The sequence below is a fragment of the Lontra canadensis genome, unplaced genomic scaffold, assembly GCF_010015895.1.
Source record: "Lontra canadensis isolate GAN:19392208 unplaced genomic scaffold, GSC_riverotter_1.0 scaffold12, whole genome shotgun sequence".
Lineage (NCBI taxonomy): Eukaryota > Metazoa > Chordata > Mammalia > Carnivora > Mustelidae > Lontra > Lontra canadensis.
Genome location: NW_022631006.1, coordinates 18,646,956 through 18,663,599, shown reverse-complemented (window position 1 = coordinate 18,663,599; position 16,644 = coordinate 18,646,956). Strand labels below are relative to the sequence as shown.

Here is a 16,644-nt window from a genome sequence, read left to right as displayed (position 1 = left end):
ACACACACACACACACACACACAATCTGTTATTTTAAAATTCTTTTCCATCAATTATTTTTAAAACTGGACGATTGATTAGAGTGGTATCGCTTTTCTACGGCTAGAGGGGCCTATGATTTCAAAATGTAAAAGCTAATCATCGATAAAACAACTGAAAGATGTGGATAAGAGGTAGGAACACTTATCTAAAAATAGAATATTCAGTCCCTGAACAACAAACTATATTGTGGACCACTTGACAAACATCTCTCCTACTCAGAAGACTTCAAGAAGCAAGAAACCAATATGAAGGCTGATTAAGCTCAGCCTGTGAGAACTCTTTGGCCTTCCACAGCAACAACAACAATAATACAAGGAGATTATGAAAGTAATAAGAGCAGCTAACATGCACTGAGCACTTACTATGCACTGGGCGGGGCATGGTTTTCTGCTTTCTGTGTGTTAACTTGGTGACAACAACATGGCATGTGAGGTTCTATCGTTACCCTCCCTTTACAGACTCTCCACTTCCCCAAGGCCACGTGAGCGGTACACAGCTGAGCTGGACCCAAGAAGACCAGAACTACTGCCCATGCTTCCCGCTAAACTACGTTCAGAATTTCAATCCCTTGACTGGACCCGAGAAAACAATTTGTTTGATTCTGGGATTACAGACCAGCTGATGGAGGTCACAGAAAAGACCCTGGGCGTGAGGGGTGGGGATGGAGAAGAAAGAAAACATGAATATTCAGAAACTAAAATCCGTGTGTCAGTATCTGACAGCCGAACATCTAGTAGTTTATACATCCTTTACATATCGGGTGGGAAATATCTGAACAGACGGCATGGTCAGCCAAAACTTGCAAAACCTCGCCCAGCCCCCATCTGAAGGCTGGTTCCCTCTGGGCTTTCAGCCCCAGGCCTCCCTACCTCCTGAGAGTGGGCAGCTCCACGTCAGTCCCTCTCATTATGCTCAGGGTCTCATCTGTTTCCTTCCTGGCCTTCACCACTATTTACAAGGATTTATTCATTTGTTCATTTGTTTCCCTGCTGTCCTTGTCTGACCCTCCCATCAGAACATGAATTCCCTAAGGGCAGTGACCATGTCCATTTTTTGGCCCACAGTTTGTTAAATGGATTTAAGTCTGTTGAGGGGACACCTTTCTTTCATAACAGTGGGGTGCATCAGTGACCAGCCGGATGAGCACACTGGGCTGTGGTCACTGCAGGCCAGGGGCGTGTCCTTGTTCATCTTCTTACTCCCCGTTCCTAGCCTGGTACTTGGCACACAAGAGCTCACTGCATCTCAGTGGAACTTGTTCCTTAATGAGTTGCTGTCAACCTAGATGCCAGTCTCTACTGGTGTACCTCAAGGCTTGGCCCTGTTCACCCAAATTCTGGATCCAAGGGTGACGGCCCAAGACTGTGCTGATGAAAACTGGGAACGCCTTGAAGCTGGGAGGAGCCACAGTGGACAAGGAAAGGAGCTAAGAGAGCATGAACTGTGGTTAGGCCCAAGCCCCAAGAAACAGAACAAAAAAATCAAGAAACCCCATAGCAAGCACAGGATGGGGAGCTGGGAGCTGCGGGTCCATTGAGCTCTTGTGACCACAGTCTCTGGTGCTGCAGGAAAGCTGGAATGGAAGACCCTGAGCTGCATCCGTGATTGGGTGGCGACCAGAATGAGGGAAAGGAGAACGCTGCCTCACCCACCCCCATTTATTCAGTTATTATTTCTACCCAGGTAAGGCCTGAATACCCGTGTTCCAGGGATACTAGGCAGACATTAGCAGGCCCCTCTCAGAAAGTCTCCATGAAGTTCTGCGCTCATGTCCACAGCCCAGGCTGTGCAGCCCACCTTAAGGACGGGATTCCCCTGTCATCGCTGCCCCACGCAAGTTGCTGCTGGCCTCCTAAGTCTCCAGCTCTCCGCTCTCCCCAAGCTTCTTAGAAGGGTCTTTGCTGCAGTCAACTGTGCCTAAGTCCTTGCTCCAGGTCTTCTTGGTCTCTTAGAGGAAGAAGACTCCTTCTTCTTTGTGTACGTGTGTGTTTTCCTCCCTAGGCCGTGTGGGTCCCAAAGCCCGAGGGTGGAAGTCAGTCTTATTGGGACACCCCCAAATGTTCACTCCTTTCTTGGACTGCCTTCAAACTCTGGCCTTTCAAGTTCAAAAGATGTGTCAGGTAGGTGTGTCTGTGTTTCCTTGATTATGGTTTGCTTGTAGCTTTTCTATTTTTTCTGCACCTTCATTAATTCCAGGTTGGAACTGTATGTCCCTTTTCGCCAGGTCTGTCACAGCTCTTGTGTGATATTACGTTTGGGCGGAGCTGGCAGACCCTTGAAACTGCCTGTTCACGTTTCCTGTCATGTCCACAGATGCCCTTTTTATTCCTGAAGGCTTTCCTTAACGTTGCTAAAGGTAAGGGGACTTAAGGATGTCAGTATGTGAATGTTAAAACATGAATCAATTTTTGAAGCTAATGTGATTGTTGAAGCTACTGTGAGGGCCATGTTATCTGAAGCACATTTCGATCCCTTTTGTTGCATATGCATTACTGTAATTTTTTTTTAAGATTTTATTTATTTATTTGACAGACAGAGATCACAAGTAGGCAGAGAGGCAGGCAGAGAGAGAGAGGGAAGCAGGCTCCCCGCCGAGCAGAGAGCCTGACATGGGATTTGATCCCAGGACCCCGGGATCATGACCTGAGCCGAAGGCAGAGGCTTTAACCCACTGAACCACCCAGGGTGCCCCTGCATTACTGTAATTTATTGCTTTTACCAACAGGACATTTTCTATTCCTGCTTCCGCTTTTCCCCCCTCTCTTCCCAGTTTCATTCATTGACTTAAAATGAGAAGGGCTTGTACAGTGAAGGACTTAAACATCAGAAGATGCTCTCAAATTTTCAGCTGACAGGTACTGGTCTCAGAGGAATAGATACAGCTGTTGGAAAGTTCAGAGCAAGAGTTTTTCTCCTTTGGAGTAATTTACATTTCTAAAAGAGAAAAACTGTACTACGCTTGTTACCCGAGTGAAGGCTGTTGAAGGTGACACAAAACCTCATCCTTTCAGGAAACCACAGGAATACTTACTCACTGCTAAAGCGCCTTCCATATGCTTCTATGTTAAATAGATGGACAAGAATGCCAGCTGCCACATTCAAATTTTTCAGTGTTCTTCTTGTCCGACCGACGCATTACAATGAGAGCCAGAGCCCAGAGATTCGGACCGGGAGTTGGGAACACACTTGTGTTCATGCCTGAATCCAGAGATAAGTCCCGAATGATGCTTAGGATCAGCATGGATAAACGGTATTTTAGGAAGTAAACAGGCCAGGAGCCAGAATAACAAGAGAGTGGGAATGAAAATAAGGGTGTGTGGGTAAGAAAAAACCTGGAGGCTGGGGTGCCTGGGTGGCTCAGTGGTTTAAGCCTCTGCCTTTGGCTTCGGTCATGAGCTCAGGGTCCTGGGATCGAGCCCCGCATCGGGCTCTCTGCTCAGCGGGGAGCCTGACTGCCCCCCTCTCTCTCTGCCTGCCTCTCTGCCTACTTGTGATCTCTCCCTGTCAAATTAATAAATAAAATCTTAAAAAAACAAAACAAAACCTGGATGCTGTCGTCAGGGCAAAGGGTGTTTCTTAAGAGTAAACCAGGGGCGCCTGGGTGGTTCAGTCTTTTGCATCTGCCTTTGGCTCAGGTCATGATCCCAGGGTCTTGGGACGGAGCCCCACATAGGGCTCCTTGCTCTTGGGGAAGCCTGCTTCTCCCTCTCCCACCACCCCCCACCCCGCTTATGTTCCTTCTCTTGCTGTGTGTCTCTTTCTGTCAAATAAATAAATAAAATCTTAAAAAAGAAAAAAGAGTGAATCAACTAACTTACATTTTGCTCACACCTTTCAAGAAGGTAATTTAGAAAAATCTTAAGAATCCAAACATTCTTCTATTGGCTACAAGAAAAGAATCAGGAAATGTTCCTCGGACTTTTATTAGCTATTACTTGATTAGAATAAAATTATTATTAAAAATATATCAGAACATTTTTATCTGGGCTTGATGGATATTTTTTATGTCAGCTAAGAAAGCTACAGTTTAGTAACTAAGCTCAATCCTTTGTTTCTAAAGATTTTCCACAAACTATAATTAAACTAAGGAACATCTGAATAGTAACGGGTTTCCATATGGAGTATACTAAAAATTGTTCCAAAATCTATCACCTTGGTGGGTTTTATTTATAGAGCTACCAAATGAATTTAGGTAATACTCTCCCCAAATGTTGACTATGCCTTCTTGTTTTACTCTGAAGCACAGAATAGGGACACAAGGGGTCCAGTGATCTGACTGCTAGAGAAAATGTTACGATTCTGCAAGTACAAGGATCTTAATTGGTAAAGCTCACTTTTTTCTTTCTTGTTTATCCTCATCACCTGCTTCCCCTGTCCCCCCACTCCCTCCCTCTGGGAACGATCAGTTTGTTCTCTATAATTAAGAGTCTGTTTGTTGGTTTGTCTCTCTTTTTTCCCCTTGTTTGTTTTGTTTCTTAATTTCCACATACGAGTGAGATCATATGCTTTCTTTCTCAGACTTATTTTGCTTAGCATAATGCACTCTAGCTCTATCCATGTTGTTGCAATGGCAAGATTTCATTCTTTCTTATGGCTGAGTAATATTCCATTTTATATATATATATATATATACACACACACACACACACACACATATATATATATATACACACACACACACACACACACACATACATACCACATCTTTATCCATTCACCAATTGGTGGACACATGGGCAGCTTCCATAATTTGACTATTATACATAATGCTGCTATAAACATAGGTGTGCATGTATCCCTTTGAATTTGTGTTTTTGTATTTTTGGGTAGATACCCTAGTAGTGCAATTACTCGATCATAGGGTGGTTTCATTTTTAATTTTTTGAGGAACCTCCATACTGTTTTCCACAGTGGCTGCACCAGTTTGCATTCCCACCAACAGTGCAAGAGGGTTCCTTTTCTCTACATCCTTGCCAACACCGGTTGTTTGGTAAAGGTCCCTTCTAAGCAAAAGAGTGGGTCTGGCATGCTTTACCTCCAATCTGACACCACAAAATACAAACTATCATATAGAAATGTCAAATGTTTCTTTCCATCACCTACAACTTTGGACTAGAGAGGAGCCATGACTGTGAACGCTATGTCCTCCTTATAATCGCACTTACTCCCTCTTCTCAGCGCCAGACAAAAAGGAACCAGGCTTATGATATCATGAGAGAGAGGAATGAGCCAGGAAGAGTGGAGCCCCTGGTGAGGTGAGATATGTTACTGAACCCCATGTTCAGAGTCCCCATTTTGCTTTCACCACTAAGGTGTCAGGACTCCTTCCTGGAGCTATACCCTCATTGACCATCTGGTCCCCAGAGCTCTGGACACCGGGGCCTGCCAATGCAGCCCCTCCCAACCTCCTCCTGCAGCACCCAGTAAACAGTGTTTCCTGTGTCCACTCCCAGACGTCAAGCTGAGTCACCCATCTGCATAGTCGCTGGGACAAAGGCTCTCACAATCCGTTGGAAGGCTCTGCTTTCCCAGGGGAGGGAGGGCAAGTGGGGTTTACCTGGCCAGGGCTGAGCTTCTGTTAGTGCATGAGTATAAGCAGGTTGAATGTAGATGGCAAATCCCCAATGACGAGCCCAGTGCAGACATACAGCAAGGGCTCAGTATAAGGTGGATGTTCTCATATTGCTATTATGGATACACACCTAAAGAGACCCTCTAGATGTGTAAGAGGCATCTGCCTGATCAGACTCTGCTTCTTGAAGGTTAATCCATCAGCTGCACCAAGGGACAAGCAGAAGGCACAGCAGCTGCCATCTTTCCTCTTTTAGAGACAGAACACCAGTAAGAAAATCAAAGCCCCACTAATAAAGTCAATGGCAGATGTTTCAAACATCCTGCAGGCTCACTGTTTATACCTCCTCCCTCATCCAATGTCGACATAAGCGACTGGCGAAGGTGGTGCCATGATTACAAGGCTGGAGGGATGGAAGCAGCACGAGGGTGAGTGGGAATGCAGCACTGTATGCAGCAGTTTAAGCTAGAGCAGCTCTAAAATAGTATAGACTCTTCGGAGTGAGTGTGCAGAAATGGACAGCTGAGGGACCCCGGCCAAACACAGGTTGGTACTCAGGCTTGGGAACGTCAACCCCGGTGCAGGGTGCTGTCATCCTTAGCAGCTCTTGGTCCCTCCCCACCAGCTGCTCTGTCTGTCAGGACAGCAGGGGCTACGGAGCAACAACTGCTTGGAACCATGTAGACTATTCTGGGCACGGGATGTGAGTAAGTGTATGCCATCGTAAGTCAGACCAGGATGTGAGTCAGACTGCTATAAAGAGTTAAAAAGGACTGGTCTTCAAAGCCTCCCGGAAGCAGTCTGCCATGCTACACAGTTATAAAGGAGCTACAGTCTGAAAGACACTTGTAATCATGGAGCCAAGGAGAGGCCCTGAAGAATATGGACGATTAACATCTGCTTTCAGCTCAGGTCATCCCAGAATCCTGGGATCGAGTCCTACATCAGGCTCCCTGCTCAGCAGAGAGCCTGCTTCTCCCTCTGCCTCTGCTGCTCCCTCTGCTTGTGCTCTCTCTATCTCACTCTCTGTCAAATAAATAAATAAAATCTTAAAAAAAAAAAATACGGACGATTAGAATCAGCCAAGTGATAGCAGCAGTCAGAGACGGACAGCTCAGAAAAGCTGTGGGACATGCGGTGGCTTTACTTTCCTCTTAAAACAAAACATTTTATCTGCAGAGCAACTTTTATGGGGCCAAATGAGTGTTCCGAAACTGGCTCTGAAAAAAAAAAAATCTATTGGCACTGAGGCATACAGATACAAAAATGACCTCTGTTCGTAGCACTCTTTATAACAGCAGAAAATTTTTAACCATCCAAATACCCACAAATTAGTTAAATAAACTGTGTTATGTCCCTTTGATGGAAACTAAGCAGCTGTTAAGAGGAATAAAGTAATTTAACTATACTAGCATGGAACAATGTCTGTGATAGACCATTACAGCAAAAAAAAATCAAGTTGTAGAAAATTCGCCAAGAGATGGCATTTGGGTTAAAAATGGTATGTTCATACATGTGCAGGAAAAAGTCTCTAAGGAGCTGGAGCACACCATTGTTAACTGTGACAGAGAGATTTCGTCCGTCCCTATTCATTGCTTGAATCCTTTATAACAAACATGACTTTTACAACAGAAAATAAAATTAACAGGTATTTATGAGAGAAGAGGAGTAATATGCTGGTTTTTTCTACAAGGAATATTCTTGAAAGCCTCAGGGCGGCCTAATGGCCCACAGAATCCCTGACTGAGGCCTGAAGGCGCAGCAAGGCAGGACCCAGCTCTCTGCGGGTCCATGGAGGGTGCAAAGTCAGTATCCCCTAAATGCCATGAGAAAGGAGGGCTTAGAGGTTTCAGGAGCCTCCACAGATCACCTCTGAGCGCCGACCAGTCTTCTCCTTCCCCACCTTGTGGCCTCCCTTAGGTAATTCCCACTCACCCTATAGGTCTTGGCTCAGGTGTCGCCTCTCCTGGGGAGTCTTTCCGAACACCGCAAGGCCGGGCCAGTTCCCCTTCCTCCCAGACATACACTCCATCTCAGTTCTCACTTTCTATTTCCCTGCGATAATTGGCTCCATGTCTGTCTTCCCCATGGGAACAGGAGCTCCTGAAGGCAGAACCTCGGCCTGTTTTTGCCACATCCCAGCAGACAGAGCAGCGTCTGGCCCATGACAAAGGCTGACACAAAGGGAAGGTGCTGCGGGGGCCACGGGGGTGGGAGGGAGGGCTTCTCTCCTTTGCAGTGACTACTCCTCTCCTTTATTTGTTGTCCTATGTGTCCAAGGGAATGGTTAGTAGCAATATGAAGGTCCCCTCCCAAACTCAGAAGAATTATGTCAGGTGGGAACTAGCGGCAGATGGCAGCATTTAAAGGAACTAAGAGATTACAGCTAACACTTCAGAAAGTTTCTCAGCCAAAAGGCAGGACCTTCGATGCTCTCTATGCCTACCTCCTGTTATTTCTTGGGGCCCCCCGGCTCTGGACCCCTGGTCTGTCAAGGGCAGCTAGAGGCATCCTGGTGTGGGGGTGGGGTTGGATAGAATCCCCTCTTGACAGACATCGCTGCTGGAGTGACGGTGAGCCTCAGCAGTGCCGGGGTTGGGGCAGGGGGAGAGGGGACACTGACCTCGGCTGATGCGCTGCTTCTCCCCAGACAGGATGCCAGGGCTGTCGATGATGCTGATGCTCTTCAGGACCTGATTGGGCAGCTGGGAGCACATGAATCTGGAAAAAAGGATCAAAGGTGGGATCAGGAACCATACCTCTCCAACCTCCGACAAGATCCTTGACCTCTTAAGGTTATTGCCGTTATCTGCAAAGGGACTCTCTGCACAGACAGCACATCCACTGGTGCCACGGGGCCAGGTGCTGGACCAGGGGGCGGGTATGCTGTCACCTGCCACCAGATCCTTAACCGCTAACTTTGATTTTAGCTGATATTTACTGAATGCTTCAGTATTTTACAAACACCATCTCATTTGTCCCTCAGAGTAACCCCTTGAGAAAGAAATTCCTATTAACATCAGAGAAGTAACTTACACAGCATCACTCAGAGCTTAAACCCAGGTCAGCCAGATCCAAAGTCCATCAGCCTCGCCTGCTTCTTTTCTGTGGTGCTCCTTGGCCAAGTGTCCTGGGCTGCTTCTCCCAGGGCAGACCATGCACCATGCCTCCGTCCAGCCGTGCTGGAGTACCCTAAGCTCCCTGTCCAGCCACACTGCCCACTCCCTGCTGTGGCTGTGGAGGTACTGGGGCTTATTTTCACTGTTGCCCTGGGGACTCAGCATCCAGTCTGGTGCCCATCTGGCTTCAAGCCCTGCATGGGGCAAGCACCCGTGGGCCACACCCTAAATCCTCCAGGTGCCTCGGAGTCCAAGGGGTAGCCAAAGAGTGGGTAAAGTGGCAGGGGCATGGGAGAGTTCTGGTGGTGCATCTCAAGCCTCCTTCCTTGGCCCTCACATTCCTGATACCATTTCTTCCTTCTCATCCCGATCCTCCTGCGGGCAGCTGCCCTGGCCTCACCCTCCCCGAAGCAGAGTGGCATGGGAGGAAAATTTGGCTGTTAGGTCAGCAGACTGGGTTCAGGTTTAGCTCAGCCTTCACCAATTATTTTCTGTGGGACCCAGGACAAGGGCCTCCCAGCTCCAGGCCTGTGTCCTTATGTGTAAATGGAAATACTTGGATGGGGACCGGTGAGGTCCTTTTTAGCTTTAATAGTGAATAACTAGAGTAGCAGAGGGAAACATTTTGTTCCTTTTATCCAGGCAGCAAAGTCCAAGGTGGATCTCTGGTAGTCGCTGTGTTTTTTTTTTTTTTTTCTTTCTTTCTTTTTTAAAGATTTTATTTATTTGATAGAGAGAGAGAGAGAGAGAGAGCACACACACATACAAACGGGGGGAATAGCAGAGGGACAGGGAGAAGCAGGCTGTCCGCTGAGTTGGGGGCCCAATGCAGGACTTAATCCCAGGACTCTGAGATCACAACCTGAGCCGAAGGCAGACGCTTAACCAACTGAGCCACCCAGGCACCCCGCTGTGTCTGTTTTAAGGCAAAACCTATAGAGTGGCTCTCCTCCTTCTGTTTTGTAATTGGATAACTTCTGTATCTGTGTGGGCCGAAGGCTGGAAAACCCTCAGTGAAAGCTCAATTATTCCATTCAGGGGAACTGGTGGGATCACTCAGAAAGTAAATATGCTGGGAATGCAGGCCGGGGGGCCACGCCAGCCTTCACAGTGCACACGTGGATGGCATAGCCCCCCGGCCAGGGTGAGGTCACGGCCTCACAGGCAGGGGGTGGGCAGTCCGGAGCAAGAGGTACAATTACTGACATTTCAAAGTTGCTTTCTTTGAAGGTGCTCAGGACAAGTTTCCCACACATTCTTTCCTATATTTTCAGGTCAGCCCGGACAGATGTAGGAAAAGATACTAGGGTCATTTTGTAGCTGGAAAAGCTGAAGCTCAAAGTCGTTATGACATCTTGAGGTTACACCGTGAAGGCCTGGCTGGCTGGAGAGGGTGACCTAATATTTCTGATGTCTGCTGAGCTAGACTCAACCCATAAATGTTAAAAATAAAGGGTGAGGCTAATTGAAGAGAACCCCTCATTTCTGATTTTCTCCCGCCCCTCATGCACCCTCCAGACTTTTCAGTAAATCCCAATGTCCAAACTTGGGAGACCAGATCTGTGAGAACGAAGTGCACAGAGATCACTAAGCATTTACTCTTTGTAAATTCACAGAGAAAAAACCACCACATTTGAGGCTTGGAACTGAGGTAGGAACAGAGTTCTGAGCACATCTGTGGTAGAGTGCATGTCTCATTAGTAATGATTCTGTCTCTTATCACAGTCCCATCTTTTTTATTAGATGGCTTGAGACATTTGATAATGCTGAAAAACTGCACATATGTGGAACTATTTTACACAAAGTATTCCTGTGAGAGACTGACCTTTCTCCAAAACCACAAGCTCACACTCACTAGCAACTTTTCCAAAACACAAAACCCCTGGATTCTAGTGTGGAGTTAAACAGAGGGATCCCAAATGTGTAAACTGTCCACTCTCTCTCTGCAAAGTGACAAACTTTCAACAACTCGCATGCCTCCTGACACAACAGCAGAGGCGAAATCAGGCAAAATCTGTGAGCCACAAAACAAGATGCGGTCAGATGTGGTGAATGTGGAGACGTTACCTCACAACAAACAAGGGGGCAGGTTGAGAGACCCACAGGGATAACTGCAGAAAAGGGGAGGAGGGGGAAGAGGAGGGGGTAGTGGAGTGGGGTAGGGGATGGCGCAGTGGAAAGAGGGAAGAAGATGGCAGAGAGAGGAGGAGGGAGCTCACCAGGGGCACCCTGAGAGATGGTGGCTGGGTTATGTGTGCAAAACCAGGCTACACTCCATGAAAGAAAGCAAGAAAGCTTGGGGCCAGGGTGGGGGCAGAGGGGTGCGGTGGTGGTAGTGGTGGTGTGAGGGTCAGGAAGGGGGAGGGTAGGTAGGGGTGTTGTGGCAAGAGAGCACAAAGCATGAGTCAGCTTTCAAACCCCTGTGTGGGGGCAGGCATCTTACACAAGGAGTTGAACCACACATAGTTTCCTAAATAATTATAATCAGAAAAAAACCCTAATGCAATGCTGTTACAGCAATCCTGTATTACTTTTATGCTCTAAGAAAGGAAGGTGAAAGGCAAGGTTATTTACTGGGTATATTACAGTCAGCCCTGGGTCAGGCTTTTCTTGTTTATGTTTGTGTGCTGAAGTGTTTCCAAGCACAGATTTGCTGTCCCAAGATGGATTTCCTCTTCCTTCCCAGAGTGACTAACCTAAGTGTACCTGGGCCTTGCCTCCTACATTTTCCCATGAAATAGGCAGACCTGTGCCGGTTAAGCCCAGGAGCCTCACGGAAGCTGTTAGGCAGGGTCTGCTCACCCAGAGCTGCCCTGATGCCTCTTGTTCTCTGATAAAAGGAGGGGAGGATGGGCACAGACTCTGCGCTTGACCCCCATCCCCTGCCACTTCCCAAAGGCGGCTGAGGGTTAGCAGAAAGGGGGCTGGATCAAGGAACAGTCTGGGCTCTGAGGTCCTGCCACATAGTAAAACAGGGAGGTGAGAGGAGCGGGGATTTGAAAATTGCCTCCAAATGCTAACATTCCAATTTGATAATCAACATTTTAAAAGAACCAGGCAGTACCTTCATATTGCTTTTGCTTTCCAAACAATGTCATGATATCCAGCAGTTACAGTAACCATAAAATGGCACCAACATTTACCATCCCCCTACTATGTGTCTAAGCGCTGCACTTAATACTTTCTGTATATATTTTAACTCACTCAATCCTCACCACAACCTGAGAGGTAGGGGCGGTGTGTTGCCGTTTACACAGGAGGAGAATGGGGCACTGAGGGGTACATACCACAACTTGTCAAGTCACATGGTTGGTAGGCGATGGAGCTGGGATGCTAAGCTAGGAGTTTGGCCTTGGGCTAGGGTTTTTGACTACTAGACTCCTACCACCATTTTGTGTGTGCAAGCCAACCTTATCACAGAAGGCAACATCCCCCAACAAGGAAGTGATGTGCCAGGGGCACCTGGGTGGCTCAGTGGGTTAAGCCTCTGCCTTCAGCTCAGATCATGATCCCAGGGTCCTGGGATGGAGCCCATATCGGGCTCTCTGCTCCGCGGGGTGCCTGCTTCCCTTCCTCTCTCTCTGCCTGCCTCTCTGCCTGCTTGTGATCTCTCTCTGTCAAATAAATAAAATCTTAAAAAAACAAAACAAGGGAGTGACGTGCCACAGCCTTGGAATCCCGCACCAGAGACTCCCCTGTGATGTGCTCTCAGCCCACCACTGGAGGGCTGAGACGTTGCTCACTCACGCTGTGAGCTCTAGGGATCTGAGCAATTCTACCAGCCCCAGATCTCCCACCTTGTCATCAGGCTCAGAGCATGTCAGATGCTAACAAGGGACACAAGGGACAACCCCTTCAAGCCCACTTGAGAGAGACCAGATAGAGGACATGACTTCCTAAGATGGCACAGTAAAGAGCACACAATACACAAAAAAGACTTTTACAACCAAGCCCCAATCATTATCATACCACAGTCCTGCCACGAATGGGTGATCAAAACTTCCAGTGCCCAGGAGAAATTTAACTTCACATCCAGACTCTAAGAAGCCCACAGCTACCCTCTTTGATTGAATCTTACAGCATCACCGCTTTTACAAGTCAAGGCTGGCTGAATGTTGGCAATTTCATGTGTTATGACCCAAATAGGTAATTTTCTACACCAAAGTCTCTCTTTCCTGACTGCCGCAGTGAGGAATGGCAACGCACCAGCGCTGGGAAGGTCTGCCTGGGGGCAGCGGGTGAAGCTGGTTTTCTGGTCTCTGGGGACCAGGACCACAGAGTCGGCTGCCAGTGACCGGTGAAGAACAATGGTCGGTGATCTGGCAGCCACCACAAATCCTGAGCTTAAAGATTAATGGGAAGAGCTTCAGGGCGTTTATTATGGGTAAACCCCACAAAGCAAACAAATAAACCAACAGAACCAGTCTGTCACTCAGATTAAAAAGAAAGTAACAAATTTGCTGGTGATTCTTGGTAAAAGCCTCTCTTCCTTTGTCTCTGCATCTAAATTAGCTGAGGGAGCCCACATGTGTCTGGACTGATGCTGTATGTTTGTGGGAAGTCAGACAAAAAAAAAAAAAAAATATCCCAGTGGTACTCAGTGACTGTAACATTCGTATAAAAAAAAGTCTATTACTAAAGCTTCATTTAATTAGAGTGGTGACAGGGTATATGTCCAAAAATACACTTGTGTGTTCTAGTATTGCTAAATCTTCACAGTAATGTGAGACAGTGGATTTGTATTTTATCGTCGCTATGATCAGGCCTGCCTAAAAGGACAGGTATGTTGGAAGTATCCCTCAGATTCCTTCAGCTCTAAAGAAAGTTGCAACATTTCAATCCCTGGGGCTGCTGGTTAAAGCTATTTTTCAAAAGGAAACAGAGGCAATGAGGAAATGAGATTAAGAATTTCTTCTGTGGACAACTGCGATTTAAAATTAAACTAGATCCTAAATGAAATACAATGCCTACAGCTATCTGGATTTCAAAAAAAAAAAAGACTACCATGTTTAGAAAAATAGACTGAGGGAAAAACACAACACCCAGTTCAGAAGCAGATGGCTGGGGCGGGGAATGTCAGAGCTGGTCCTGACAGTTATGGAATTGATGGAGATACACGGTGCCTCTGGGCCTTGTGCCCTCGGCGGGTGCTGGCCATCCATCTCCTCCTGCCTGAGTAGGAACTGCCTCCTGGTGACAGACTGTGGAGCCTCGGGGACCACATTCCCACACGGGCAGCTTCACGACAGTCCTGCCGGTGGAATTCCTCTCAAAAGTGAGGGAGCGCAGTGGAGCTTCGGAATGCCGCATTCACGTTGTTTTCATAGACCTTTTCGTGCTAGATTCAACTCCTTCGACTGTTCAAGTGTGGAATGTCTATAATTTGAAGCTGCCTTTTTGGGAATTTATCTTCTTTTCTCCGAACTGCTCCCAAGACTCTTTGTTACCTTTTTAGAAACCAGCCTTCCACATTGAAACTCAGGCTGCACGGGTTTGCCTAATGCTTCGAGGCTGACACCCTCCAGGTGTCACCTGGTACCACCTTGTGAAGTACTAAGCTCTTTTAAAGATGCCCCAGGAGGCAAAGCCTTGAACCAATGCTTTGTAATGAGAAGGCCAGGGTAATGACATGTATCCCAGGGGTGACCTGTGGTTGCTGGGGGCGGGGGGTGGGGTAGGGAGAAAGTTCTCCCCTGCAGACAACCAATCCCCATTCCTGCTATGTACTGTATTTGGACCTTGTTCCCAGAAAGTACGCTATGTTAAAGAGTTTGCCTGCCTTGAGGGGAGCCCCACAGGTGTTCCCACAGGGACAGTATAATTACAGGGACAGTATACTTACATACATATGTTTGAGTGCCCTATGCTAATTGACTTTTTTTCTTACATAAGCCCTGGGAGAACAACAGCACCGTTAGTGTGGATATGACTTAGTCACGCTGTTTACTCTCAGATGCGATGAGACACGTCCCATATGCACGGCCACAGAAACCCTTCTCCACCAGCCCTCTAGCAGGTGCAGGGTGGTGGATGGAAGGGACGAGCAAACTGAATTCTAATAGAGTCTCTGCCTTTTCTTGGGTAAGTCATTCTACTTCTTTGCTCTCAGTTTTCTCTTCTGTTGAATGGCCACAGTAGCATTGTCTTATTAACCCAGAAAAAGTAGTGTATGTGAAATTATTACTCTGTAACTGGGGACAAAATCATCACCTTTATCATCATTGTCTGTGGGATACATTAAGAACAGCCTTCAAAGTTCCATAGGGGGCGGCAGGCAGTGATTCTCAGTCCACGTGTCATGCCCTTCGGCAGTCCAGTGGTCACTAGTAGGGACTATGGGCCAGATGGCCCGAGTTCCAGTTTGAGCTGCCACTTAGCAGCTGAGTGACCCAGTGGAAGTTAAATTAACATCTGTACATCAATTCCTCCTGTCTACGTTGGGGGTAAGAGCAGCACCTAGGTCACAGGGGTTTGCCGAGGGTTTAGAGCTAACATACCAGTAAAGTTTAGAACTCTATCTGACACACAGTAAATGCCGTATTATTATTTGTTAATATTTTTCTTTGTATTCTCAATTTAATTAATGCTTGATTACATAATGCATGGATTTTCAGCAAGTTTTAGATCCCAGATAATGAGCCTCACCATTCAAAATTTTCTTAATTGCTTATTTTCTATACTCATCTGCTGTATCTTTGGCATTTGAAAAAAGATTTGTTTGGGAAGTAAATCATCTGCCAAAAGAAAACAAGCCAATAGCCATTCTTTCAGGGTTTCCCCTTGTGAATAAGTGCTTCACAAAACAGGAATTTGAAAAAAGTGGCAGCTTATTTCTTTTTTAAGCCTTTGTCAGGCAAAAAGAGTAAGACATAAGGCAGTGGTAAAAAAAACCATGTAATTCCAGGCAGTGTCTCATGGACAAGGAGCTTGTAGCCTGCACTTTTCAGGCCTCCAGAAACTTCCAGGGCCCATCTTGGGACAAGAGGCCTGGCTGTTGCCTGCTCCATGACCAGGGCTCCCTTGGAGGCCCTGATGGGGGAACTTTTTGTCCCACTTCTCCTCAATTGTCTTGGGAGACCCTCTGGTGTTCTCCTGCCTGGGCTCCACCCCTATACTTCTCCCATAAGACAGGCTCTGGTGCAACCAAGGCTGTTCTGGAGATGAGGATGAAATGCCTCCCGGACAGCATCCTGTAGGTGGAAAAAAATCATCTGGACAGTATTCTGCAAATTACTGTCAGCAGCAAGAGATTTCTCTGTGACTCCCTTTACATCATCTCTCCATTTCTATCTATCCTACTGCCATAGTCCGTGGCTGTCATTTAAATGCCTTCTTTGATTTATGATAGGAGCATAAGAAAGCTCTTCGAGTCTGGTTTCTTCCAGATGCATCTCCGGAGGTTGCTGTGCTGCCCTTGGCAGAGACATCACACAGCGCCTGGACACATCATTCTTTCCCTCGTCCTTGTGAATGGCGCCCCCTGGAGTTGTGTGATGAGAAACCTCAGCCTCTGGGAGGACGGCAGAGGGCCGGGAGGATCCGTTCCTTTTTTTTTTTTTTTTTTTTAAGAATTTATAAGAAAGCCAAAGTTGGTGGCATCACAATTCCAGACCTCAAGCTCTATTACAAAGCTGTCATCAAGTCAGTATGGTACTGGCACAAAAACAGACACATAGATCAATGGAACAGAATAGAGAGCCCAGAAATAGACCCTCAACTCTATGGTCAACTAATCTTTGACAAAGCAGGAAGGAATGTCCAATGGAAAAAAGACAGCCTCTTCAACAAATGGTGCTGGGAAAATTGGACAGCCACATGCAGAAAAATGAAATTGGACCATTTCCTTATACCACACACGAAAACAGATTCAAAATGGATGAAGGACCTCAATGTGAGGAAGGAATCCATCAA

The 16,644-nt window shown here is 46.9% G+C and overlaps 1 protein-coding gene across 1 annotated transcript in view; it reads right to left on the bottom strand.

Annotated features, from left to right (window-relative positions):
• Positions 1 to 16,644, bottom strand: part of EHD4 (EH domain containing 4) — a 75,343-nt gene that overhangs the window by 38,679 nt on the left and 20,020 nt on the right. The window contains exon 3 of the mRNA XM_032856759.1: positions 8,238 to 8,335. Coding sequence (XP_032712650.1) covers positions 8,238 to 8,335 — 98 coding nt within the window. The remainder of the gene's footprint in view (positions 1 to 8,237; positions 8,336 to 16,644) is intronic.